Source organism: Xiphophorus hellerii, chromosome 3, assembly GCF_003331165.1.
Source record: "Xiphophorus hellerii strain 12219 chromosome 3, Xiphophorus_hellerii-4.1, whole genome shotgun sequence".
NCBI classification, from domain to species: domain Eukaryota; kingdom Metazoa; phylum Chordata; class Actinopteri; order Cyprinodontiformes; family Poeciliidae; genus Xiphophorus; species Xiphophorus hellerii.
Window position 1 is genome coordinate 28,266,580 of NC_045674.1, and position 19,830 is coordinate 28,286,409.

At 39.2% G+C, this 19,830-nt stretch overlaps 1 protein-coding gene across 4 annotated transcripts in view; it reads right to left on the minus strand.

Moving 5' to 3' along the window:
* Positions 1-19,830, minus strand: part of LOC116716835 (furin-like protease kpc-1) — a 228,998-nt gene that overhangs the window by 174,211 nt on the left and 34,957 nt on the right. For all 4 annotated transcript variants that reach the window (XM_032557721.1, XM_032557717.1, XM_032557720.1 and 1 more), the window contains 2 exons: positions 18,935-19,038; positions 10,566-10,671 (listed from right to left, as the gene is read on the minus strand). In XM_032557721.1, coding sequence (XP_032413612.1) covers positions 10,566-10,671; positions 18,935-19,038 — 210 coding nt within the window. The remainder of the gene's footprint in view (positions 1-10,565; positions 10,672-18,934; positions 19,039-19,830) is intronic.

Here is a 19,830-nt window from a genome sequence, read left to right on the forward strand (position 1 = left end):
ATTGTGAGTTTATAAAAACATGATCTCACACCGTGTGGTTTTGTTATTACCTGAACTGTTTTTCATCTCGAACAGAGTGGAAATGAACTGCACAGGACATTCGAAAACAAATAATCCACCGCTTTGAGCACATAGAATGGATTTTCAAAACAAAAGCTTTTTTTATATATATATATACATACTGTATATTTGCTTTTGCTTAATGTAAACTTGGACTGAAGCTCTAAAAACGTTCATATACAGGTTAAATTAGGGCCTATAAAAATACATAAATGATTGTATTTTTTTTATTTCTTTTGGGAATCATACGACATTGGAGTAAATCTCCACCAAAAAACCCTAATAAAATTCAAGATGTCCTTATTTATTTATTAGGATCCCCATCAGTTTCCAGTGGTTACTAATCCTCCTGGGGTACAACTGCAAAAATATTCATACGAAATATGACAGTTTTAACATTAGTGACACCTCTAATGTAGAAGACTGGTCACGTGTCACATTTTACAAATTACATACATGAACCTGGATGTAATAAATGAGGTTCTGGTGCTGTTTTAAAAGAAAGACTGCTTTTTAAATCTCTGATGTTTTTTTTAGGAAATGTATTCTATACCTGAATATTTACAAGTAAAAAAAAAAATTAAAAAATTACGATATTTTATGACATTGTAAAGTCAGAAATTTGTAAGAAAAAAAATCTGAAATTGATCAGAAATCTCCCGGATGCAGACTCGATGCGGCCATTTTCCATCCCGGACCAGGCAGACGTCGTTATAGGGCTTGTGGCAATAATTGTCGCAAACGCTTGACTTTATGAATCTCAGCAAATTTCTGACTTTACAGCATCAAGGAATGGAAATATGTGAAATAATCACATTTTTCAGAATAAATGTACTCAGCTGGTAACTTATTTTTTGTCTTTTGATCTGTAATAGAGTCTGTCTTGAGAGAAACCTTACAGTCCGTTTGTTTTCCTAAAAAAAAAACACACAATTTGGGGGTAAAATAAAGGCAAATATCCCAACAGCCACTGTCATGCTTCTCAGTAGAGATGTGCAATGCAAATTTTTGTGCCATATTTGAAATTAAAGTCTGAGCGCCTTTGCGCCCGCATATGTAGAAAATCACAGTGAAATACATTGAAGTTGACGCCATGTGAATTTCGTCGCTGTGAATGCTTTTGCCAGGCACTGTAAGTAAAAACCACAAGTCTATTGTTGATTAATTAGGTAGAGGCTCGGAGTTACAGCATCTTCCAGCTTGGATACGCAAGAGCATGAGGAAGAAGAAAAAAGCCCAATAAATAAATACATAATAAAACCTAAAAAAAAAACAAACAGCATTTGTATTTCCCTCCCACACATCTTGGTCCACTGCTCCGCTGGAGCAAAAGAGAAATAAAACAGAGTGACCCCACCACTAGCAGCTCTCTTCTCTCCCTACTGCTCTCTTCTTTCTCCCCCTCGCTGTGTGAAATCAAATTTCCATGTGGCTCCTGTATCTGTTGCACAGCGAGGTGATTTATCAGGGATGCAAAGAGCATGCAGAAACAATCTTTATTACATCCATTTCCTGCTTGTCAGCCGGGATCATGTTGGCTGTTCATTAAAGGCGCGGCACAGGTGAGGAGAATGCATCCCGATGCCTTGATAGATTGTCTGCTCCCCTGTGGTGACAGCAGCTGGATGGATTGAACAGCAGGGGGGGATGGAGGTGAGAGAGGGGGGGGGGGGGGGAAGCGCTGACTCTGTCGCTCCTTCTGCCAGAGACACTTTTACACGGCCGGACAGTGTCACTTCAGCCAAACAGCCAACCGTGCAAACAGACACAAACGAGCCTCTGCCCGATTTTTTTCTGGCCCCCGAGCCTGGGGCGCACAATGATGGGAGCGTTCAAAGTCACTGATGTAGAGATATTAAGGCGCGCAATAAAAAAGATGACATGTATCGAATGACTCAGGAACAAACCTTAGCAGTCCATGTTGAAAACAGCCAAGAGTCCTGGAGTTCAAAAGCAAAACTAAGCAAAGATTTCAAGTTTTATTTACACTGAAACAGGCAGTTTCAGGTTTCCTCAGTTGCATTTGAATTAATATCGGTGTCACTGAAGAGCTGCGGCTCATCGATATAAAGCAAAAACAAAAAGATGTTTCAGAAACACATTTCTGAAGCCCCTTGAAATACTTTGCATTTTATTGCATTACAAACACATACGTCCAGAAGAAGATTAGAGACACTTTTTTGTCAGAATACTCCTTTTAATCTCAGAATTGAGATTTTATTGTATTATTTTATTTAATTTATTTTTTTTATAATTTTGACTGTACACTCAGAATTCTAACGTTAAAATCAGAATTTTGACTAATCTGAGAACCAAAGTCTAAATTCTGAAGAAAAAAAAATCTAAATCCTGAGATTAAAGTCAGTTGTTTTGTTGTTTTTTTCTCAGTGGTCCTATTCCTCTTCCATACGAACACCAGTGTATCTTACTGTAATAGACCAACACAAAGCTGCATATAAATCTGAAGTAGAAGGAAAATGAAACTTGGTTTTCACCAGCCTGTTTTTGCTGGCAGATTCTATAATGACTATACAATCTATGTGTTGCTATGTGTTGTTCTACACATAGCAACCGAGGAAAACAAAAGTCAGAAGAAAAACTACAAAAATGTGGCTCATTCATCTATCAGGGACAACAAGGATCCAAAAACTCCATTAATATTCAGGTGAAGAATCTCTTTCTCCCTTCTTTTTTTGTTGGTTTTTTTTCCCCCTTTGACTTTCTTCCTCTACTCTTCTGAGTAGAGTTGCATAAACCAGCACATCATCGCCCCCTTGTGAGGATGTTAGTAAAAGCTAACATTTCTTTTTCAGAAGGGGGGGGGGGAACTAGCACGAGTCGGAGCTCGTCGGCCAGGTATCAACGCAGAGAAGCTCTTTAATCAAAGAAGCAGCCGAGAGGCCCTTGGTGAGCTGCAGAAATCCACAGCTCAAGTGGGTAGCTGTTTGCTGTGTGTGCCACAAATCCAGACTTTATGGAAGAGAGGGCAGAGAAGAAAAAAAAACTGTCTTTGAAAGAAAGCTGTAAGTAACTTAAAAGTCTTGTTATTGGTTTGAAATTACATGAGGCCAAAAGAAAAAAAACTTTCTGATCTACATGCTAAATGAGGTGCGTGGGAGGAAAACAAACACTGCATATCTATACATCACCCTGAACACACCACCTTGCACTGTGAAACATGGAGTTGGAAGCGTCATACTGTGGGAGCATTTTTTCTTAAACAAGAACAGAGAAGTTGGTCAGACTTTATGGGAAACTCGTTTCAGCCCTAGTAGGCTTCTCAGTGTGGTGACCAACACAATCTGAGTTGATGATATTAAATGCCGATGATGATCTAAACAGATCGTATCGTCAACACTTCATTGTGTCGAATGAAATCTGTTTCCACAGACTGATTTTCAGCTTTTCCCTCCTGGAGCGGTGGAGAAGAAATCCAGTCCTCAATGCAAATAAATCAGAAACAGAAAATAGTCATAGTGATTTCAGCTTCGCTATGTTTGATCTTAATTTAAATGCTTTCAATTTTATAAGGTCCTCAAAGATTCTGTTCACAAATGTAATCATGCGCAACGACAATAGCTGTGCTATACAAGCAACTGAAATGGATTCACGCTGTTTGTGTGTTGAATATAAAGCAAGAACATTATCTAAACCAAAAGTGACAGAGATGCTGTTTTGCTTTTTGGTTTCTTTTTTTGTTTTTGTTTTTTGCAGTAAATACTTCCTGTACTGTGAGCCAATCACATCACAGCCTCTGATTAGTCTTCATAATCAGCCATAAAATATTTGATCACAGCTCCTTCCTCAGCTGATGCACGCATTCTCAATTATGAACATATATGCAGCTTTGTGTTTATATTGGGGTTTGCGTTATTCCCTCAGTGGCGCTTCCCGTCTTTAACTCGATGGCATCTGTGTAATTCTGGAGAAATGACAAAAACTACAAAAAGCAAACGCTGGAGCCGGAGTGGGCGTTTGAGATTCTTCACAGCAACCGTGGGTATCTCATTTGTACATTAAGTAATGATGCAGAGGAGTTCTAGCAGGTAATCCAGTTTATTCGATAGCTGTCATTCCACCCTACACACTGGATGTTTTACACGATCAAGCTTGATAACGGAGTCTTTGTGTGGACTCTTACAACTTTCTGAATCCGCCAATCAGTCCGTCCAGTCATTCTCTGTACCGATATCGTAACAATGTCAGCGCTGATCGATCAATAACTCCTGATCGCTGGGTGACGCGGGGCTCTGCACGGCACTAATTTTTCAGATGAACCCATAACCCAACCCAGAGGTCACGACCCTCTAACGAACACAGCTTGTGTTGACGTGACAGCTGTCTTTTATTTCAGCTGTAAATGTGTCCAGAAGCGTCATTTATCAAACCGTACATGGATTTTAATAAGTATTTTTAAGGAGCTGTCCTCACAAACAAGGCAGGTGGCATTTAGCAGGCATGTAAACATCATGTTTATTGAATGCTTTTTATTTCTTATCCTTCTTTCAACTTTATGACAGCCATGCCGGCAGTATGAGCGACAGCGGTAGGAGAAAACCGCTGTTAGAGCAGTGCCTTTCAGATTTTCTAAATGTTATTTATTATTATTTAATTTCCTTTTGGGATCAATAAAGTACACTTGAATTGAATTTGAATTGAAAGCTTTATAGAACTGGTGTTATAGTAGTTTGGGGTTTTGCATTGCAGTTTAGTTTGATGTCATTGTGACTTTTTATCTAATTCAGTAAGTTTTAATAACTTTTTAAGATTGTGTTTCTAGTTTTTATTAGCAATTATTAGTTAAATATTGTTTAGTTTGAGTTTAGTCTTTCTTAGTTTTTTCATCATTTGGTTCAGTTTTAGGTGCAGAATTCCAAAAGGCCAAAGTGTTGCATCGTGATTCAATCTATACATCGGTTGGCTGACGAATACATAACAGAAGACATTTTCAAACAATGTATACAATTATTGATGAACAACCATCTGACTCCAGTGTTTTATCCAAACTTTTGCTGGTGCCAAATTGCATTGTTTTTCTTTTCAGGTTTTTATTTTTAAAGGATTTCTGACTCTAATCTCACTCTGCGAAAAAAGTCACAATTCTGGGGGGGAAAAAAGTAATAATTCTGAGACTAAAATCAGAAATCTTCGTTTTTCCCAGCGGCCCTCATCCTCTTCCTTTGATTAAATCAGCTGCACTGCACCTTGTTTTGGGGGATCAGTGTAATGCTTGGTACACTTCTTGAGCTTTTATTTGTTAAAAAGATTTGGGAAAAATCACATATTGAATCATGGTCACACATAACATCCATATGAAATAATCTGAGGCTTATGTTTGCAACAAGACATGAAAAAGATTTTAAGTTGCGTTTGTAAGGTACTAATGGTGGTATTCATCAGATATGCAAATGTAAAGACGAGAATTTATGAACCACAGCAATGAAACAGAAACTAATGCAGGTGCATCTTTGAGAGAGCGCATTTGTAAAAAGAAACTCAGAGCAAACCCAGACATGGGTGCATAAATTGAAAGTGGCATACTAAATGTGATTCAATGTTTTAAGAGGATCAGCCTCAGATACCAATTACATTACCTCTAAAACAAAGGGAGAGAGCTGAAGGACAGAGATGGAGAAAGACACCGCGGCGGGGTTGAGTCATGGACGCTTTCACTCAAAGAGAAATAATTTATTTTATTGTGATATCAAAATCAATGGGCATCGATTGAAAGGTTGGCTAAAGGTGAGAGGGGAACGCGATCCCCTGGCCGAAGAGAGGCAGGGCTCTCTGGAAGATGGGGAGGGGGGGAATGGAGGGAGAGCAGGCGAAACGGAAAGACGGAACACGAGGAAAGAGGAAGACGTCTCCGTCCGGTTAACAAAGAGCGGGCGGGGGGAGAGGGAAAAAAAATGACGAAGGGGAAACGGAAGAAAGGGGAAGACGGCGGGGCAGAAGAGAAAGAGCGAGGGAGCTCCTGCCCGGGCGGAATCAATACGGAGAGGTGGAGCGAAGTACAATAGCCTCAGAGGAGGGGAGATTCACTGGTGCAGGTCTAATTCTCTCTCTGCCGCACATACATTAACCCGTACAGCCGCTCGCAATCCTCTCCGCTCTCGCCATCTCCTGACATTTCTCTCTGGATCTTTCCTCCATATAATTTCTCTCTCTCAGTCTGTCACTGCCTTGCTCATTCTGTATCCACCTCTAACTGTGCACCACAAACACACACACACAATGGTACAGTCAGTGTGCAGAGGGATGAGAGGCAAAGGAAAGCTATGAGGGGCCGTTTAGGACAAAATTTACGTTTTGTCTCTCACACACTACCAAAAACTCTCGCATACTCCAAAAAAGTAGCCACGCACACTCCAAAAAATTACGTTTTGTCTCTCACACACTACCAAAAACTCTCGCATACTCCAAAAAAGTAGCCACGCACACTCCAAAAAATTACGTTTTGTCTCTCACACACTACCAAAAACTCTCGCATACTCCAAAAAAGTAGCCACGCACACTCCAAAAAATTACGTTTTGTCTCTCACACACTACCAAAAACTCTCGCATACTCCAAAAAAGTAGCCACGCACACTCCAAAAAATTACGTTTTGTCTCTCACACACTACCAAAAACTCTCGCATACTCCAAAAAAGTAGCCACGCACACTCCAAAAAATTACGTTTTGTCTCTCACACACTACCAAAAACTCTCGCATACTCCAAAAAAATAGCCTCGCACACTCCAAAAAATTACGTTTTGTCCCTCACACACTACCAAAAACTCACGCATACTCCAAAAAAATAGCCTCGCATACTCAAAAAATTACGTTTTGTCTCTCACACACTACCAAAAACTCTCGCATACTCAAAAAAATTACATTTTGTCTCTCACACACTACCAAAAACTCACGCATACTCAAAAAAATAGCCACGCACACTCAAAAATTACTCACGCACATTCAAAAAATACTCAAATTGCGTATACACACACTACTAAAATGTCACACACACACACACAAACGTTAACTTTCTCGCTCACATACACTACTATCAGCTCGCTCACATACACTGTACTAACAGCTCGCACATTCACAAACGTTAACTTTCTCGCTCACATACACTACTACCAGCTCGCGCACATACACACAAACGTTAACTTTCTCGCACACATACACTGCTAACAGCTCGCACATTCACAAACGTTAACTTTCTCGCACACATACACTGCTAACAGCTCGCACACACACAGACGTTTATCTCTCACATACACAAGACTAAAGTTGAACACACACACAGTACTAAGACTCGTTTTATGTATGTGTGAGAGCGAGACTTTTTATGAATGTGTGAGAGCGACACTCTTTATGAATGTGTGAGAGCGAGAATCTTTTTGAATGTGTGAGAGCGACACTCTTTTTGAATGTGTGAGAGTTGTCACGGAAGAGGCGGGGCATAATTTTTGGATCAAACTGCGCATGCGTAGATCCTAAACTATAAGTTTCGATTGTTGACTCACTGTATGTTCTATTACTTAGTATATTTGTGCTTTTAAATATATATAGAACGTTTAACTTTCTTGTAGATTAAATGTGCTATAGAAATAAATGAATCTGATTGATTGATTAAAAATAGCAAAATTCCCAGTGGACAGATTGTACTACAGCAATTTTGCTATTTTTAATCAATCAATCAGATTCATTTATTTCTATAGCACATTTAATCTACAAGAAAGTTAAACGTTCTATATATATTTAAAAGCACAAATATACTAAGTAATAGAACATACAGTGAGTCAACAATCGAAACTTATAGTTTAGGATCTACGCATGCGCAGTTTGATCCAAAAATTATGCCCCGCCTCTTCCGTGACAACTCTCACACATTCAAAAAGATTCTCGCTCTCACACATTCATAAAGAGTGTCGCTCTCACACATTCATAAAAAGTCTCGCTCTCACACATACATAAAACGAGTCTTAGTACTGTGTGTGTGTTCAACTTTAGTCTTGTGTATGTGAGAGATAAACGTCTGTGTGTGTGCGAGCTGTTAGCAGTGTATGTGTGCGAGAAAGTTAACGTTTGTGAATGTGCGAGCTGTTAGCAGTGTATGTGTGCGAGAAAGTTAACGTTTGTGTGTATGTGCGCGAGCTGGTAGTAGTGTATGTGAGCGAGAAAGTTAACGTTTGTGAATGTGCGAGCTGTTAGTACAGTGTATGTGAGCGAGCTGATAGTAGTGTATGTGAGCGAGAAAGTTAACGTTTGTGTGTGTGTGTGTGACATTTTAGTAGTGTGTGTATACGCAATTTGAGTATTTTTTGAATGTGCGTGAGTAATTTTTGAGTGTGCGTGGCTATTTTTTTGAGTATGCGTGAGTTTTTGGTAGTGTGTGAGAGACAAAATGTAATTTTTTTGAGTATGCGAGAGTTTTTGGTAGTGTGTGAGAGACAAAACGTAATTTTTTGAGTATGCGAGGCTATTTTTTTGGAGTATGCGAGAGTTTTTGGTAGTGTGTGAGAGACAAAACGTAATTTTTTGGAGTGTGCGTGGCTACTTTTTTGGAGTATGCGAGAGTTTTTGGTAGTGTGTGAGAGACAAAACGTAATTTTTTGGAGTGTGCGTGGCTACTTTTTTGGAGTATGCGAGAGTTTTTGGTAGTGTGTGAGAGACAAAACGTAAATTTTGTCCTAAACGGCCCCTCATAGAAAGCACTTCCCCCCTCCCCACCACAACTCGGCACATTAGCCTTACACAGAAAAGGCACACACACATATACAGTTAAAACGATTAATCGTGATGTTATCGATTATTGAAATAATCGTCAACTAATTTGGTAATCTACTAATCATTACCTGGAGTACACAGACTCCTACAAAGGCTGTTTGCTGTAAGAACAACACAGTCAGAGCAGTAATTAAACCAAAACTGTACACAAAGAGAATACATCTTTGTCTGCAAACGTGTTTTATCCAGATGCATAGTTTTAGCATCAAATTCTGTACAAAAAGAAAATATTCACTTAAGCACCTTTTGCTATTCAGTCATTAATTGGTTAATTGAATAAATAGTGAACAGATCAGCCCAACACTGTATTGATGTTAAATGAAGAATAAATGGCTTATTTAAGTATTTATCTTTGTATTGCTTTATAGCTGCAGATGCATCCTTTGCTACAAATAATCAAGCGTAAGGTTGATTTTGAATTTTAGGCAATAAAATATTTTATTTTCTATTTAGAAAAAGGAATTGGAAATATGTGCATGTTTTATTTATTTTATTGTATAAAATAAGCTGAAATTTGCAGAATATGCCATTTTTTTATTCGATTACTCGATTAATCGCCTGATTCGATAGAATCAAATCATTTCTAAAATAGTCAGCCGTACACACATGCATGAAATTGTGGAAAAACACAAACGAACGTAAACGAGTGGAGAAAGAATATTTGATTCCAATAACTCTGTGATTTGTGCAACCGCAGAAAACAGAATCAGAGGTTCTTGACTGCAAAAAAAAAAAAAAGACAGTGGCTCAAACACACCTTCACACTCCAACAACTACTCCGCTCTATCAGCACTCGAGACAAGTGAGGGTTCAATTAGTTCTTGATGAATGAGCCCATAAGATGCCGCTCTCTCATTTCCCTTGTTGCCAGATATCCCAGCAATCAGAGAGAAATGAATTGTCACTGTGGCGTGACTGAAACGAAGATGATGGAGGTAAGGCGGTGGGCGCAGCTCAGGGAGCTTAGATAAATCATTCGCACTCTTCACTCTAGGTCAAAGGTGACAGCAAACCTGATTTTTTTTATTTTTTATTATTGCATTGTGCAGTCTCCAATGTTAATAAATATTATTAACATTTCGTCTTTTCAAACGGTCCAAAACGGACCAGAAGCTTCCAGAACCTCCACAGTAGCTGAGCTTCCTTTATGAATGTGTGCAAGTTTTTGTCTGTCGTCTAATGTCGAAAAAATTACTGTGTTTCTATTAAGGTAAGGTAAGGTAATTTTATTTATGTAGCACATTTTCAGCAGCAAGGCAACTCAAAGTGCTTTACAGGAATTAAAAGGAAATACAAACAAAAAATGACAAACCAAAGGAAAGAGCAAAGGAAGAAAGAAAAAAAAAAGAATCTAATAATGTTGATCCAAAGTATATAAACTAGATACTCCTATTCAGGGTTGCCAGAGTATACTAAGTATAAGTAAGTATCTTCTTCTAATTCCTTTTCTGGGTCGGAAGAATAGGAGTCTAAAAGTAGTTGCTAAGGTAGTTTTATCTACAAATTTAACAGGGACTAAATTTGTTCTAGTCTCTGTTCTGGGTTGCTACATAAGTGTAAGTAAGTATCCTCTGGACTTTCTAAGTATGTCCAAATTTGTAATGTTAAGCAAATTTATTTTCATAATTTCAATTTGCACAATTTTATGGAAATTAATGGAAACGCAGCTACTAGCTCGAGGTCTGTGTGTTTCCTATTAGCACGTGTGCTACAGCAATGTTAGACTCACCGTCATCGATGATGCTGACCACCACGCCGCTGCCGGTAATGTTGTTCCTCCAAACTGGCATCACATTCAGGTCAAACCCACTAGAGTTGTATTCACCCTGTGCGAACTGAACACACACACACACACACACAAACACATGTGGTTATGGATCAACGTTATTAAGAGGAGTCTGACCAGTTTATTAATTCACCGTTTATCTGTATTAGTCTTAAATACCCAATGCCGGCAAGATGCGCTTTAATCATACATGGGGTGCAGCTTGGCAATTACACTCAAGTTGAAAGAGGGAGGAAATACGATAAAAACTACTTTTTAAACACAATATTTTGGGGGATTTCGTTTCAAAATATCAAAATTAGTACTGACGACCAGCTTTTAGCCGTCTAGCTGGTCAGAAACAAGAAAAAAAATCCCATTATTTTGAAAAGTGAAGGCACCATAACAAAGCATTACCAGGTTATGTCAATGACAGCACTCTTCAGTGTGGAAGTAATTACTGCAGAAAGAAGATTCTGATCCCTTCCACATGGGAATGTTTGGTTAGTATCAGAGGCACATGACCGCTTCCAGAAATGTCTTCATCCAAACATAAACACAAAGAAAAAAGCTGTTTTTACACCCCCAGACCTGTAAGTGGCACTAGACATGGAATATGTGTGGAGCTTCCACACAAGGTTAGCGGTAAACACAACAGGAAAGGCAAACAACAAAGCGAAGGTGGAGTCTTTTGTAAAACTTTTCGTTGTAGAACCTCGATAAAGGCTCTGCAGCTGCAGCACAACCACAAATCCACCATTGTTGTTATTTCTTATGTGTTATAAGCATTTGGGGTAAAGGGTCAGGTTAGACGCTGGGTTAACACATTAGCGTTTCCACAAAAGAGGGATTTTTGTTGTCAACATGGATACATGAGGGCCCCATTTTTCACCCTGAAGCCCACTTGGACAAAAAAAAAAAACAAACACAAAAAGAGTACAGGGTCTCCTACAACAAAACACACCTTCAAAGTTTCCAGTTTGTGTCCAAAATGAACTCATAGGACGCACAAACTGTTAGAAGATGTTTAAAAGTAAACTATATTTTCTACAGACAGATGTTACTTGTTCATTAGGGTCACGAACACAGGAAGCTAGATTTTGGCATATCCTTTGCTCACTTTTAGTCACTTTGTATCCAAATTTTTTTGTTGTTTAAAGGTCATTTTTTGACTTTTGTCTTCAAAAAAGAAACCATAAGATGTCAATGCGCAGCAGTGTTGGAGCAGTTTTATTGAATTTGCAAACAAGAGAACTGACCTGCAGTCAAGCTCAGGTGAAACCAAGAAGGTTAAACTTATTAACGGGAAAGTTTTGTCTCTCTTGAAATTAAAACCTGAAAAGCTAAAGACGGTCTAAAATGTCAACCCTGAATCATTTTGCCTGTGTTTTACAAACCTTAAAAAAAATCTTTTACAGCCACTAAATCACTAACACACACGTTGGGAAGTTGCCTCTGCTCTTAATAAAAAAGATAATTCCCATTTAAGGCAGGATGTCAACAAAAATGGGAACTATGTTTTTTGAAGAGAAATCAGAATGTGCTAAAAATCAAAGCGTCTGAATTGAGAAATAGGACACGAGTCTCATATTGAGGTCACTTATTCAAGAAAAGGAGAAACTTACATGTACAGGAGGAAACCTTAAGGGAAAACCAGCTGGGGGCAAACAGCAAGGAACACATATTAGGAACAGGTTTGGTAAGAGAGAACAGATTTGGTAATGGACAGAATAACTAAAAATTGGAGGCTTATAACCTGGGAAGGTGATTAGTGGCATGGAAACCAGGTAAATCCAATTAACCAAATGTACTGACGCTGTGTGGTGAACCAGTCTACGAGGAATGGAAGGAAAGCGATTCATTAAGACAGAGCTGCAAAAAGAACACAAGAAAGCTTCAAGGATAAAGAACCCTGCGTTACGTACACAAGGACGCCCAACGCTTTCACAGCAGGACGTGCGTGCAGAGACAAACTCTCATTGTGCTCTTACTCCAAACCCAAACTCAAAATCCATGGAATCACTGTAGCTTTCTGAAAAAACAAACAAACAGTGATTTGAAATTGGACACAGATCTTGTATTTGAGCAAAATAGTACAGCGCAATGACCAAGTGGGAAACGTTGGCTTGTGGAATGAATGCAGCACCACCTGCGTTTCCATTAACCAGAGAATTGCGCAAATTGAAATTACGCTAAATCTGCTTAATGGAAACACGGCAATTTATGAAAAAAATTTTTAAAAACACGTTTTTCGGTTAAAAGCCATGGTGAAGTGGTTTTTCGACCATACCAAAGTCGGTTTATTTCGCAGAACTGCAATGGAATCACTTTTCGCATCACACAAGTCACGTGCACAACAGTTGGATGTTACTACTGATGAAAACCACAAAGAAGACTACAGGAAGTGGTAGAAGGAGGATGTTACTCCAACGTGTTGAATCCATAGCTCTTCTGTAAAAGTAAAAAACTACAATTTCCCCAAAACGCCGCATACGTCGCAACTCCCAGATATAAGGAGCTTGTCACTCCAATACCTGAATAAGATGGTGACGTCTCCTCAGATGAGCGTTGGTGCCATGACTGAATTATAATCATATCTCATACAGTTTACTGCCATGACTTTTAATCTTTAATTGTTTTGATCTCTTTTTTGTAGCAGAATGCAAAGTTTTGCGCACATTATATAAATGAGAGCAAAACCTTGTCAGTATTCCGCTGATGTTAAAAAACACAATTTTGCAATTGGGGTGTTTCCATTAAATAAGAAGCGCAATTAAAATCACGTGAACAAATTAGTTCACGAGATAAGTAATAAAAAAAAAACAAGCTGCACCATCATCCTCCAACTACTTCCTGTCATCTTCTTTGTGTTTGGCAACCGTGGCAACATCCATTTGTTGATCATGTGACTCATGCGATGATGAAAAAAAGTGCTTCCATCACAGTTTTGCTAAAAAAAAAAAAAACTACCTCATCCTAGTGCCAAAACTCTTGATGAAAAATTTGTTTTGTTTCGCTCTTTTTTTTAAATGCACGTGGTTTCCATTCAGAGAATTTATGTACGATATGTCAAGCTATATGATTAATGGAAACGCAACTAAAGATTTACGCACATTTTTAACGGAACAGCAGCCTAGAAGTGCCTCAAGCAAACAACGGACAATGCATCCCACCTCATCGGATGACTTCAAAAATCTGCCCGCCGACTTTTTTTCTTTCAAACGTCACATGACACCTACACAATCCCAGAGTCAATGCCCTGTCAGGTTGTTTGAGGGCCACCTCACAGCATTCAGTAGGTGGTTTTGATCCAGCTCAGTAGAAACATATATTCAAAGAATATAAATACATATATATATATATATATATATATATATAAGGGATGGTGTATGCATCTTTAACTGCACATGGTTTCAAAGCGCCATAAGGAACCCAGGAAGTTCACGGACAAGTCACCCAGACCTCTTCACCTCAAACCACAAATCCACCTACACGGAAACACAGAGATAACCGCACATTACAGCAGAGAAACAACTCCACGGCGGTGAGGCAAAATACCCATCACAGCAGCTCCCCAGAGCCTCACCATCCCCACAAACTACATACATTCACTTGATCACTTAATACAGCTTTAATGTTGCATCCCAACGCAAACATGTAGTGCGCTAACAGGCACACACAGACACACACAAAAAAACACCCAACACTTAAAGGCAGCGTGTAAAGGCCGCACATGCACACATACACACACACACACACAAAGGCAGACTAACTAGAAATGTCAACGGGTTCCCAAAACTCGCTCTCCCACACAGAAAAGTAGCACACACAGACAGACACGGCCAATTTGATATTCAAAGTGAGTCCTTTAACTGTTGCTATGATTAAGAGAGAACGAAAGGAAGAAAAGGCACAATGGGAAAAATGTCTCTGTTGGGGGATTGTGTGCGTTTGCGCGTGGGGGTGTGTGTGTTTGTGTGTTTGGCGGGTAGCATCTGGGGAGCTGCAATGCTTTGTAGTGTGAGCGAATAAGGCAGATGAATGGAGGCTGCTAGCAGACTAACGTCCACCGGAACACTGGGACTGGCTCGAGGGGAGGACACACTCGAATGCATACACACACGCACTTTAAGCACACATAAAAGGCACACACCTTTGTAAAATTACATATAGGTCTGTAGAGAGGCATCTTGAATGCTGATTCACTTCATACACATTCGGTTATATGAAGTGATGTTGTGATAGCAGCAAAAAGCTCCTCACACACAACACAAAGTCACAATAACACTTAAAAGTACAACAATTTGCCACTTCAGTGGCAAATCTTTAGCATCGATGCATTTATAGAGACACAGGTTTACCTATAGAAATAAATGGACTTCAATAATGGCATCTGCTAGCTCACACCTTGCTCAGTTTTAGTGTTTTTATTGAATTTTTTGTCATCTTTTATTTTTTTTTCCCAAGTACTTTGTACACTGCAAAACCAAAACCTTACCAAGTCATTTTGGTTTACTTTCTTGCGAATACATCTTAGTTCACTTGAAGGAAGACAAAATTAACTCACAAGTTAATTTTCAGAAAGAAATAGAAGATGGTTTAGTCAACAATTCCTTAATATTGATTTTAAAAAAAGTATTTCTTCCACTGGCAGATTATTTCACTTATGAGACATTTTTCACATTTTACGAGTCAAATAATTTCCCGATGGCACTAAAATGTTTTCATCAATATTAAGGAATTAAACAAGCTCCAATTTCTTGCTGAAAAGTTACTTACAGTAATTTTGTCCTATTTCAAGTTTACCAAGATACTTGCACTTCAAACTAGAAGTAGCTAGACCAAAAATACTTGATAAGATTTTGTGTTTTTGCAGGGTCATATGTTGAACAACGTAACCTGGCTGATCTGCTCTAATTTGTGTGAAAGATGCTGCCGTGTCCTTATGGTTGATGTCCAGACAATCCAAAACTGTTCCCGTATAGTTGGGAGCGTGCATTTGTCTTAAGTTGCTACATTTCCATTCCAAGTGTCAGGTGAATTTTGAACAAACTTTTAACATTTCACAAAAAAGCAAATTACAAAAGAACTAAAATATGTGTCAATAAACCAGTCTATGCAAAGCCCAATTTTGCAGATGGATGTAAAAAACGGATAAAGACTCGCTACGTCGGACGTTATTCTTCAAATGTCTTTTCATTTCCCTTTTAGCAGAGTAACTCTTTCTAGGAAAAGGCAAAAAAAAAAAAAAACACCTGTAGTAAGCGTAATAACCTTTTTTCAAAAGTTATGAAGTCATTTCAAAATTTCAAATTTATCGATTTGAAGTATTTGAATACTGCCGTTGACGCGGTGGATAATACAACATTGGAGATCAGGAATCACAAGAAAGTCCATGAAGTCTTGAGACTTCCTATGAACAACACTAAGGACTGCCTACTGTAATTGTTCAAACATCAAATAATTAATTGATTAATTAATATTATTCATTATTACAAACAGTGGAAACAGTCTTGGCATTACAGCAGAAGCTAACATCTCCAGTCGCCCTTATCCCTGTCCTTACGGGGGAAATGAATGGCGCTCCTGAGCTGACGGCTGTGCAAAGGCCAACACCAAGCTACTCAAGATGCTATTTCTATTAAATATTTTAGGTATACTCTATGAGCAAATCCACAAATAGGCCGATTTTTATTGTTCCTGGAATTACGCTCCACAGAAAAAGCGGCGAAAAGATGACTCCGCGAATTTTCGTGGAGGTCCACTGTACACAAGCAGTCACGCAGCAGGAAAAAAGCAAACAGTTTCTCCTTCTTCATCTCGGCTGGACTTCAAGGAAAACATATGAACACAAACAGATTGTCAAACAACAACGCAATACCATCCACTGATTGATTTGCTGCAGTCAGCTCAGCAAGAACAGGAGCTGAACTTGTCATCAAGGTGTGTTAGGCCAAACTCGCCTAGAGTAGGTAATGAAAATATTACTCTATGGCCAGCACACGCACACACACACACCCACACACACAAGTCTCGACCTGAGCAGATTACTGACCCTCAATCAATATCTCCATCCACAAGAGGCTGATTAAACACAACAGAGTGAAATCAAGAGAGAGAGGCGAGAAGCCGATAGAGAGAGAGCGAAAGGTCCCAAGTTTTAGAAAGGCTTTGCATTTTTCCTGATTTCTCTGTGATTGATAATTGTGCCCTATATTCTTGTTTATGTAATCAACCCATATAAGTTAAAAACCACATAATCACTTATGTGTCATACTTCACGTAACACCGCATGCATCATGGTGGGCTTCGGGAAAAAAAAAAAAAAAAAGAATCTTGTCGATAAAATTTCTAAATTCAGAGCCGAGCGGCTGCAACAAATGGCGCTCATGTTGGAGCTCCGAGCTCTCCGCCTCACATTTCTCTTCATCATCTCGCCTCGATACCGTCTCCGCCACCCTCCGCCCCCATCCCTGACTCTCATCCCTCCAACTTGCCCCAAGAGCTGAGATGTCAGTCAATCTGCTGCCGGTTGCCTGGGTGAATCCGTGAGCCCGCCTCTCCTCCCCCTCGCTCTGCCAGATTACGCCCTCGCGCGTCACTCATGTCCGTCTGCGGGAGTCGATTGGCTGAGGGAACGCTTTGCCCAGGGTATTTATAGCAAGAACCTGCCAGGGATTTATTATTGATAGAGTAATCAGTGATATCATTTATCGCCAAATTCCATCGATGTGAGCAGAAACAGAGGCTGTCGTTGCACAACAGACCCAGCAGGAAGTATTTAGTGCACAAAAGTAATAGTTGTTTTTTTATTTTTAATGGGCTGTCAAACAATAAAAAAGTGTGTGTTTTTTTTATTGGGAATCATGTTTTAAGCCAAACATGGAGAAGCAGCGTTCAGCTTCCATGAACTACAAATCTGGGACAAACGTCCAGAAAACTGCAAAACAGCGGAAACACTGACTTTCTTAAATCAAAGCTGAAAGCCCACCAGCTTAGAGTTGCTTTTGATTTGGATTGATAATTTTCATGATGGCATTTGACAAAATGCAATGTTTATTGCTCGTTTTATAATTTATGTGAAGCCCTTTGAACTGCCTTACTGCTGAAATGTGACATACAAGAAAACTTGACCTATTCAGTTCTACTTTACCAAAACATATCTTTTCTTTTCAAACAGAAATTAAGATTAAATTAAGAGAGGTTTCACTCAGTATGTCAACATCTACTTTGAAATATGTAGTTTACCACAAATGAATACAGTTTATTGAGTGATAGCGTAGTTTAAAATAATGCAAAGTATATTACTGGTATACTAATAAAAAGTCCCTGCATATTTGACTATTTTGTCATTTTTGCAGTGTGATGTAAAAAACTGAACTGACATCTTCAGCCTCAGCCATTCAGATCTTTATGTTGTGTTTTAGAGTTTCAGATTGAAGCGACCATCTTATCAATCAACTCTAAAATAAATCAACTGATTATGGTTTAACAATGAAACATGGTTTAACAATATACGAAAATCTAAATGATATGTCTGTACAACTAAGGAACAAAAGAATTAAAATTAAATAGCTTTTTTAACTGTTTATTTCTGGTGTTTTTATTTAATTGTCATTGTTTTTGTAGAAATGAGTTTTCAATTTGACTTTTAAGTTGTTTTTCTTTATTTCTGCAGATCACGATTGATTTGCTAAAGCAATAAAAAGGGTAAAACATCTAAGGGGGTGAATACACACATGCATGAAAACAGCATTTGAAAAGCAATCGCTGTGGTTATTGCTTTAGCAGGAGAGGTACATCAAAATGATGTTTGTCAGATTCCAAATGAGAACTGGTCAAGTTTAACCGACATCGGACATAATCTTATTCCAGGAACAAAAGCTCCCTCATGATGTAATTGATTTATGACGCTTTTCAAACAGACTTCAAACATAATTCTCCATCCTGTTGCGGTATTCCTGCTGGGCCTCAGAAACACAGTTTGGTCCAAACAGTGTGAACTGGACAGCTGAAGGCATAAGCATGTCTTGTTGTTTCAGCCCAGTTGTGCGCCGGTGTTCCTCCAAGCCTCATCAATCCCAGACATCTGTCTCAGTTCAACATGGACAACCCACTCACCCCTTCTCCCGCCTTCCCCACCATCCCCTTATCTCTCTGTCTTCTGTCTCCTTCTCCAGTCACACGTGAGAGCCTGTCTGACTTATGCCTGTCAGAAGAACATCCTTCAACGCCAAGACGAGAAGAGAGGAGAGAGGGGGGAGAGGGAGACTTCCAGATAAGGGAAATGATGACACACACAAACACACACCCAAGCAGATAATGACACCCACCAGCTCCCACTGCATGGGCCAGAGCGGGTCGTTGAAGGTGAGCGACTGGTCGTCCATCCTCTCCTCAGACGGGCTGTCAGCTGGAGGCCGTTTCCTCTGGGAACCTGCAAACACAAAGATCTATGTGATCAAAAATCAAATCAAATCAAATTTTATTTGTATAGCACATTTCAGCAGCAAGACATTTCAAAGTGCTTTACATCATATCAAACACAGAAACACAATGCAACATAGAATCAATAATCAAAACAAAGCATTAAGTCAAGTTCCATCAATAAATTTGTAATTGATTACATTTCAAATACAATCCTAAACAGGTGGGTTTTCAGTTGAGATTTAAAAGAAGTCAGTGTTTCAGCTGTTTTACAGTTTTCTGGAAGTTTGTTCCAAATTTGTGGTGCATAGATGCTGAATGCTGCTTCTCCTCATTTGGTTCTGGTTCTGGGGATGCAGAGCAGAACCAGAACTGGAAGACCTGAGAGGTCTGGAAGGTTGATACAATAACAGCAGATCTTTAATGTATTGTGGTGCTAAGCCGTTCAGTGATTTATAAACTAACAACAGTATTTTAAAGTCTATTCTTTGAGCTACAGGGAGCCAGTGGAGGGACGTTAAAACTGGTGTTATGTGCTCTATCTTCCTGGTTTTAGTGAGATACGCATGTTGGCGTGTGTGTGTGTGTGTGTGTGTATGTGGAGTTTCCCCTTTTCCAATATCTTGAACTTTAACTTCCGGACATCCCTGGATTTCCAACCAATAGTGAAAAGCTACACAGATTCCCTTCTCACCACGGAGGTGGAATACTGTGGGGATATTTGCATATCATTAGCATCTAATTAGCATCTCATTACTGCAGCGCGGCTCAGTCTGTGGAAGCGCCTTTGCTCACTAAGGCC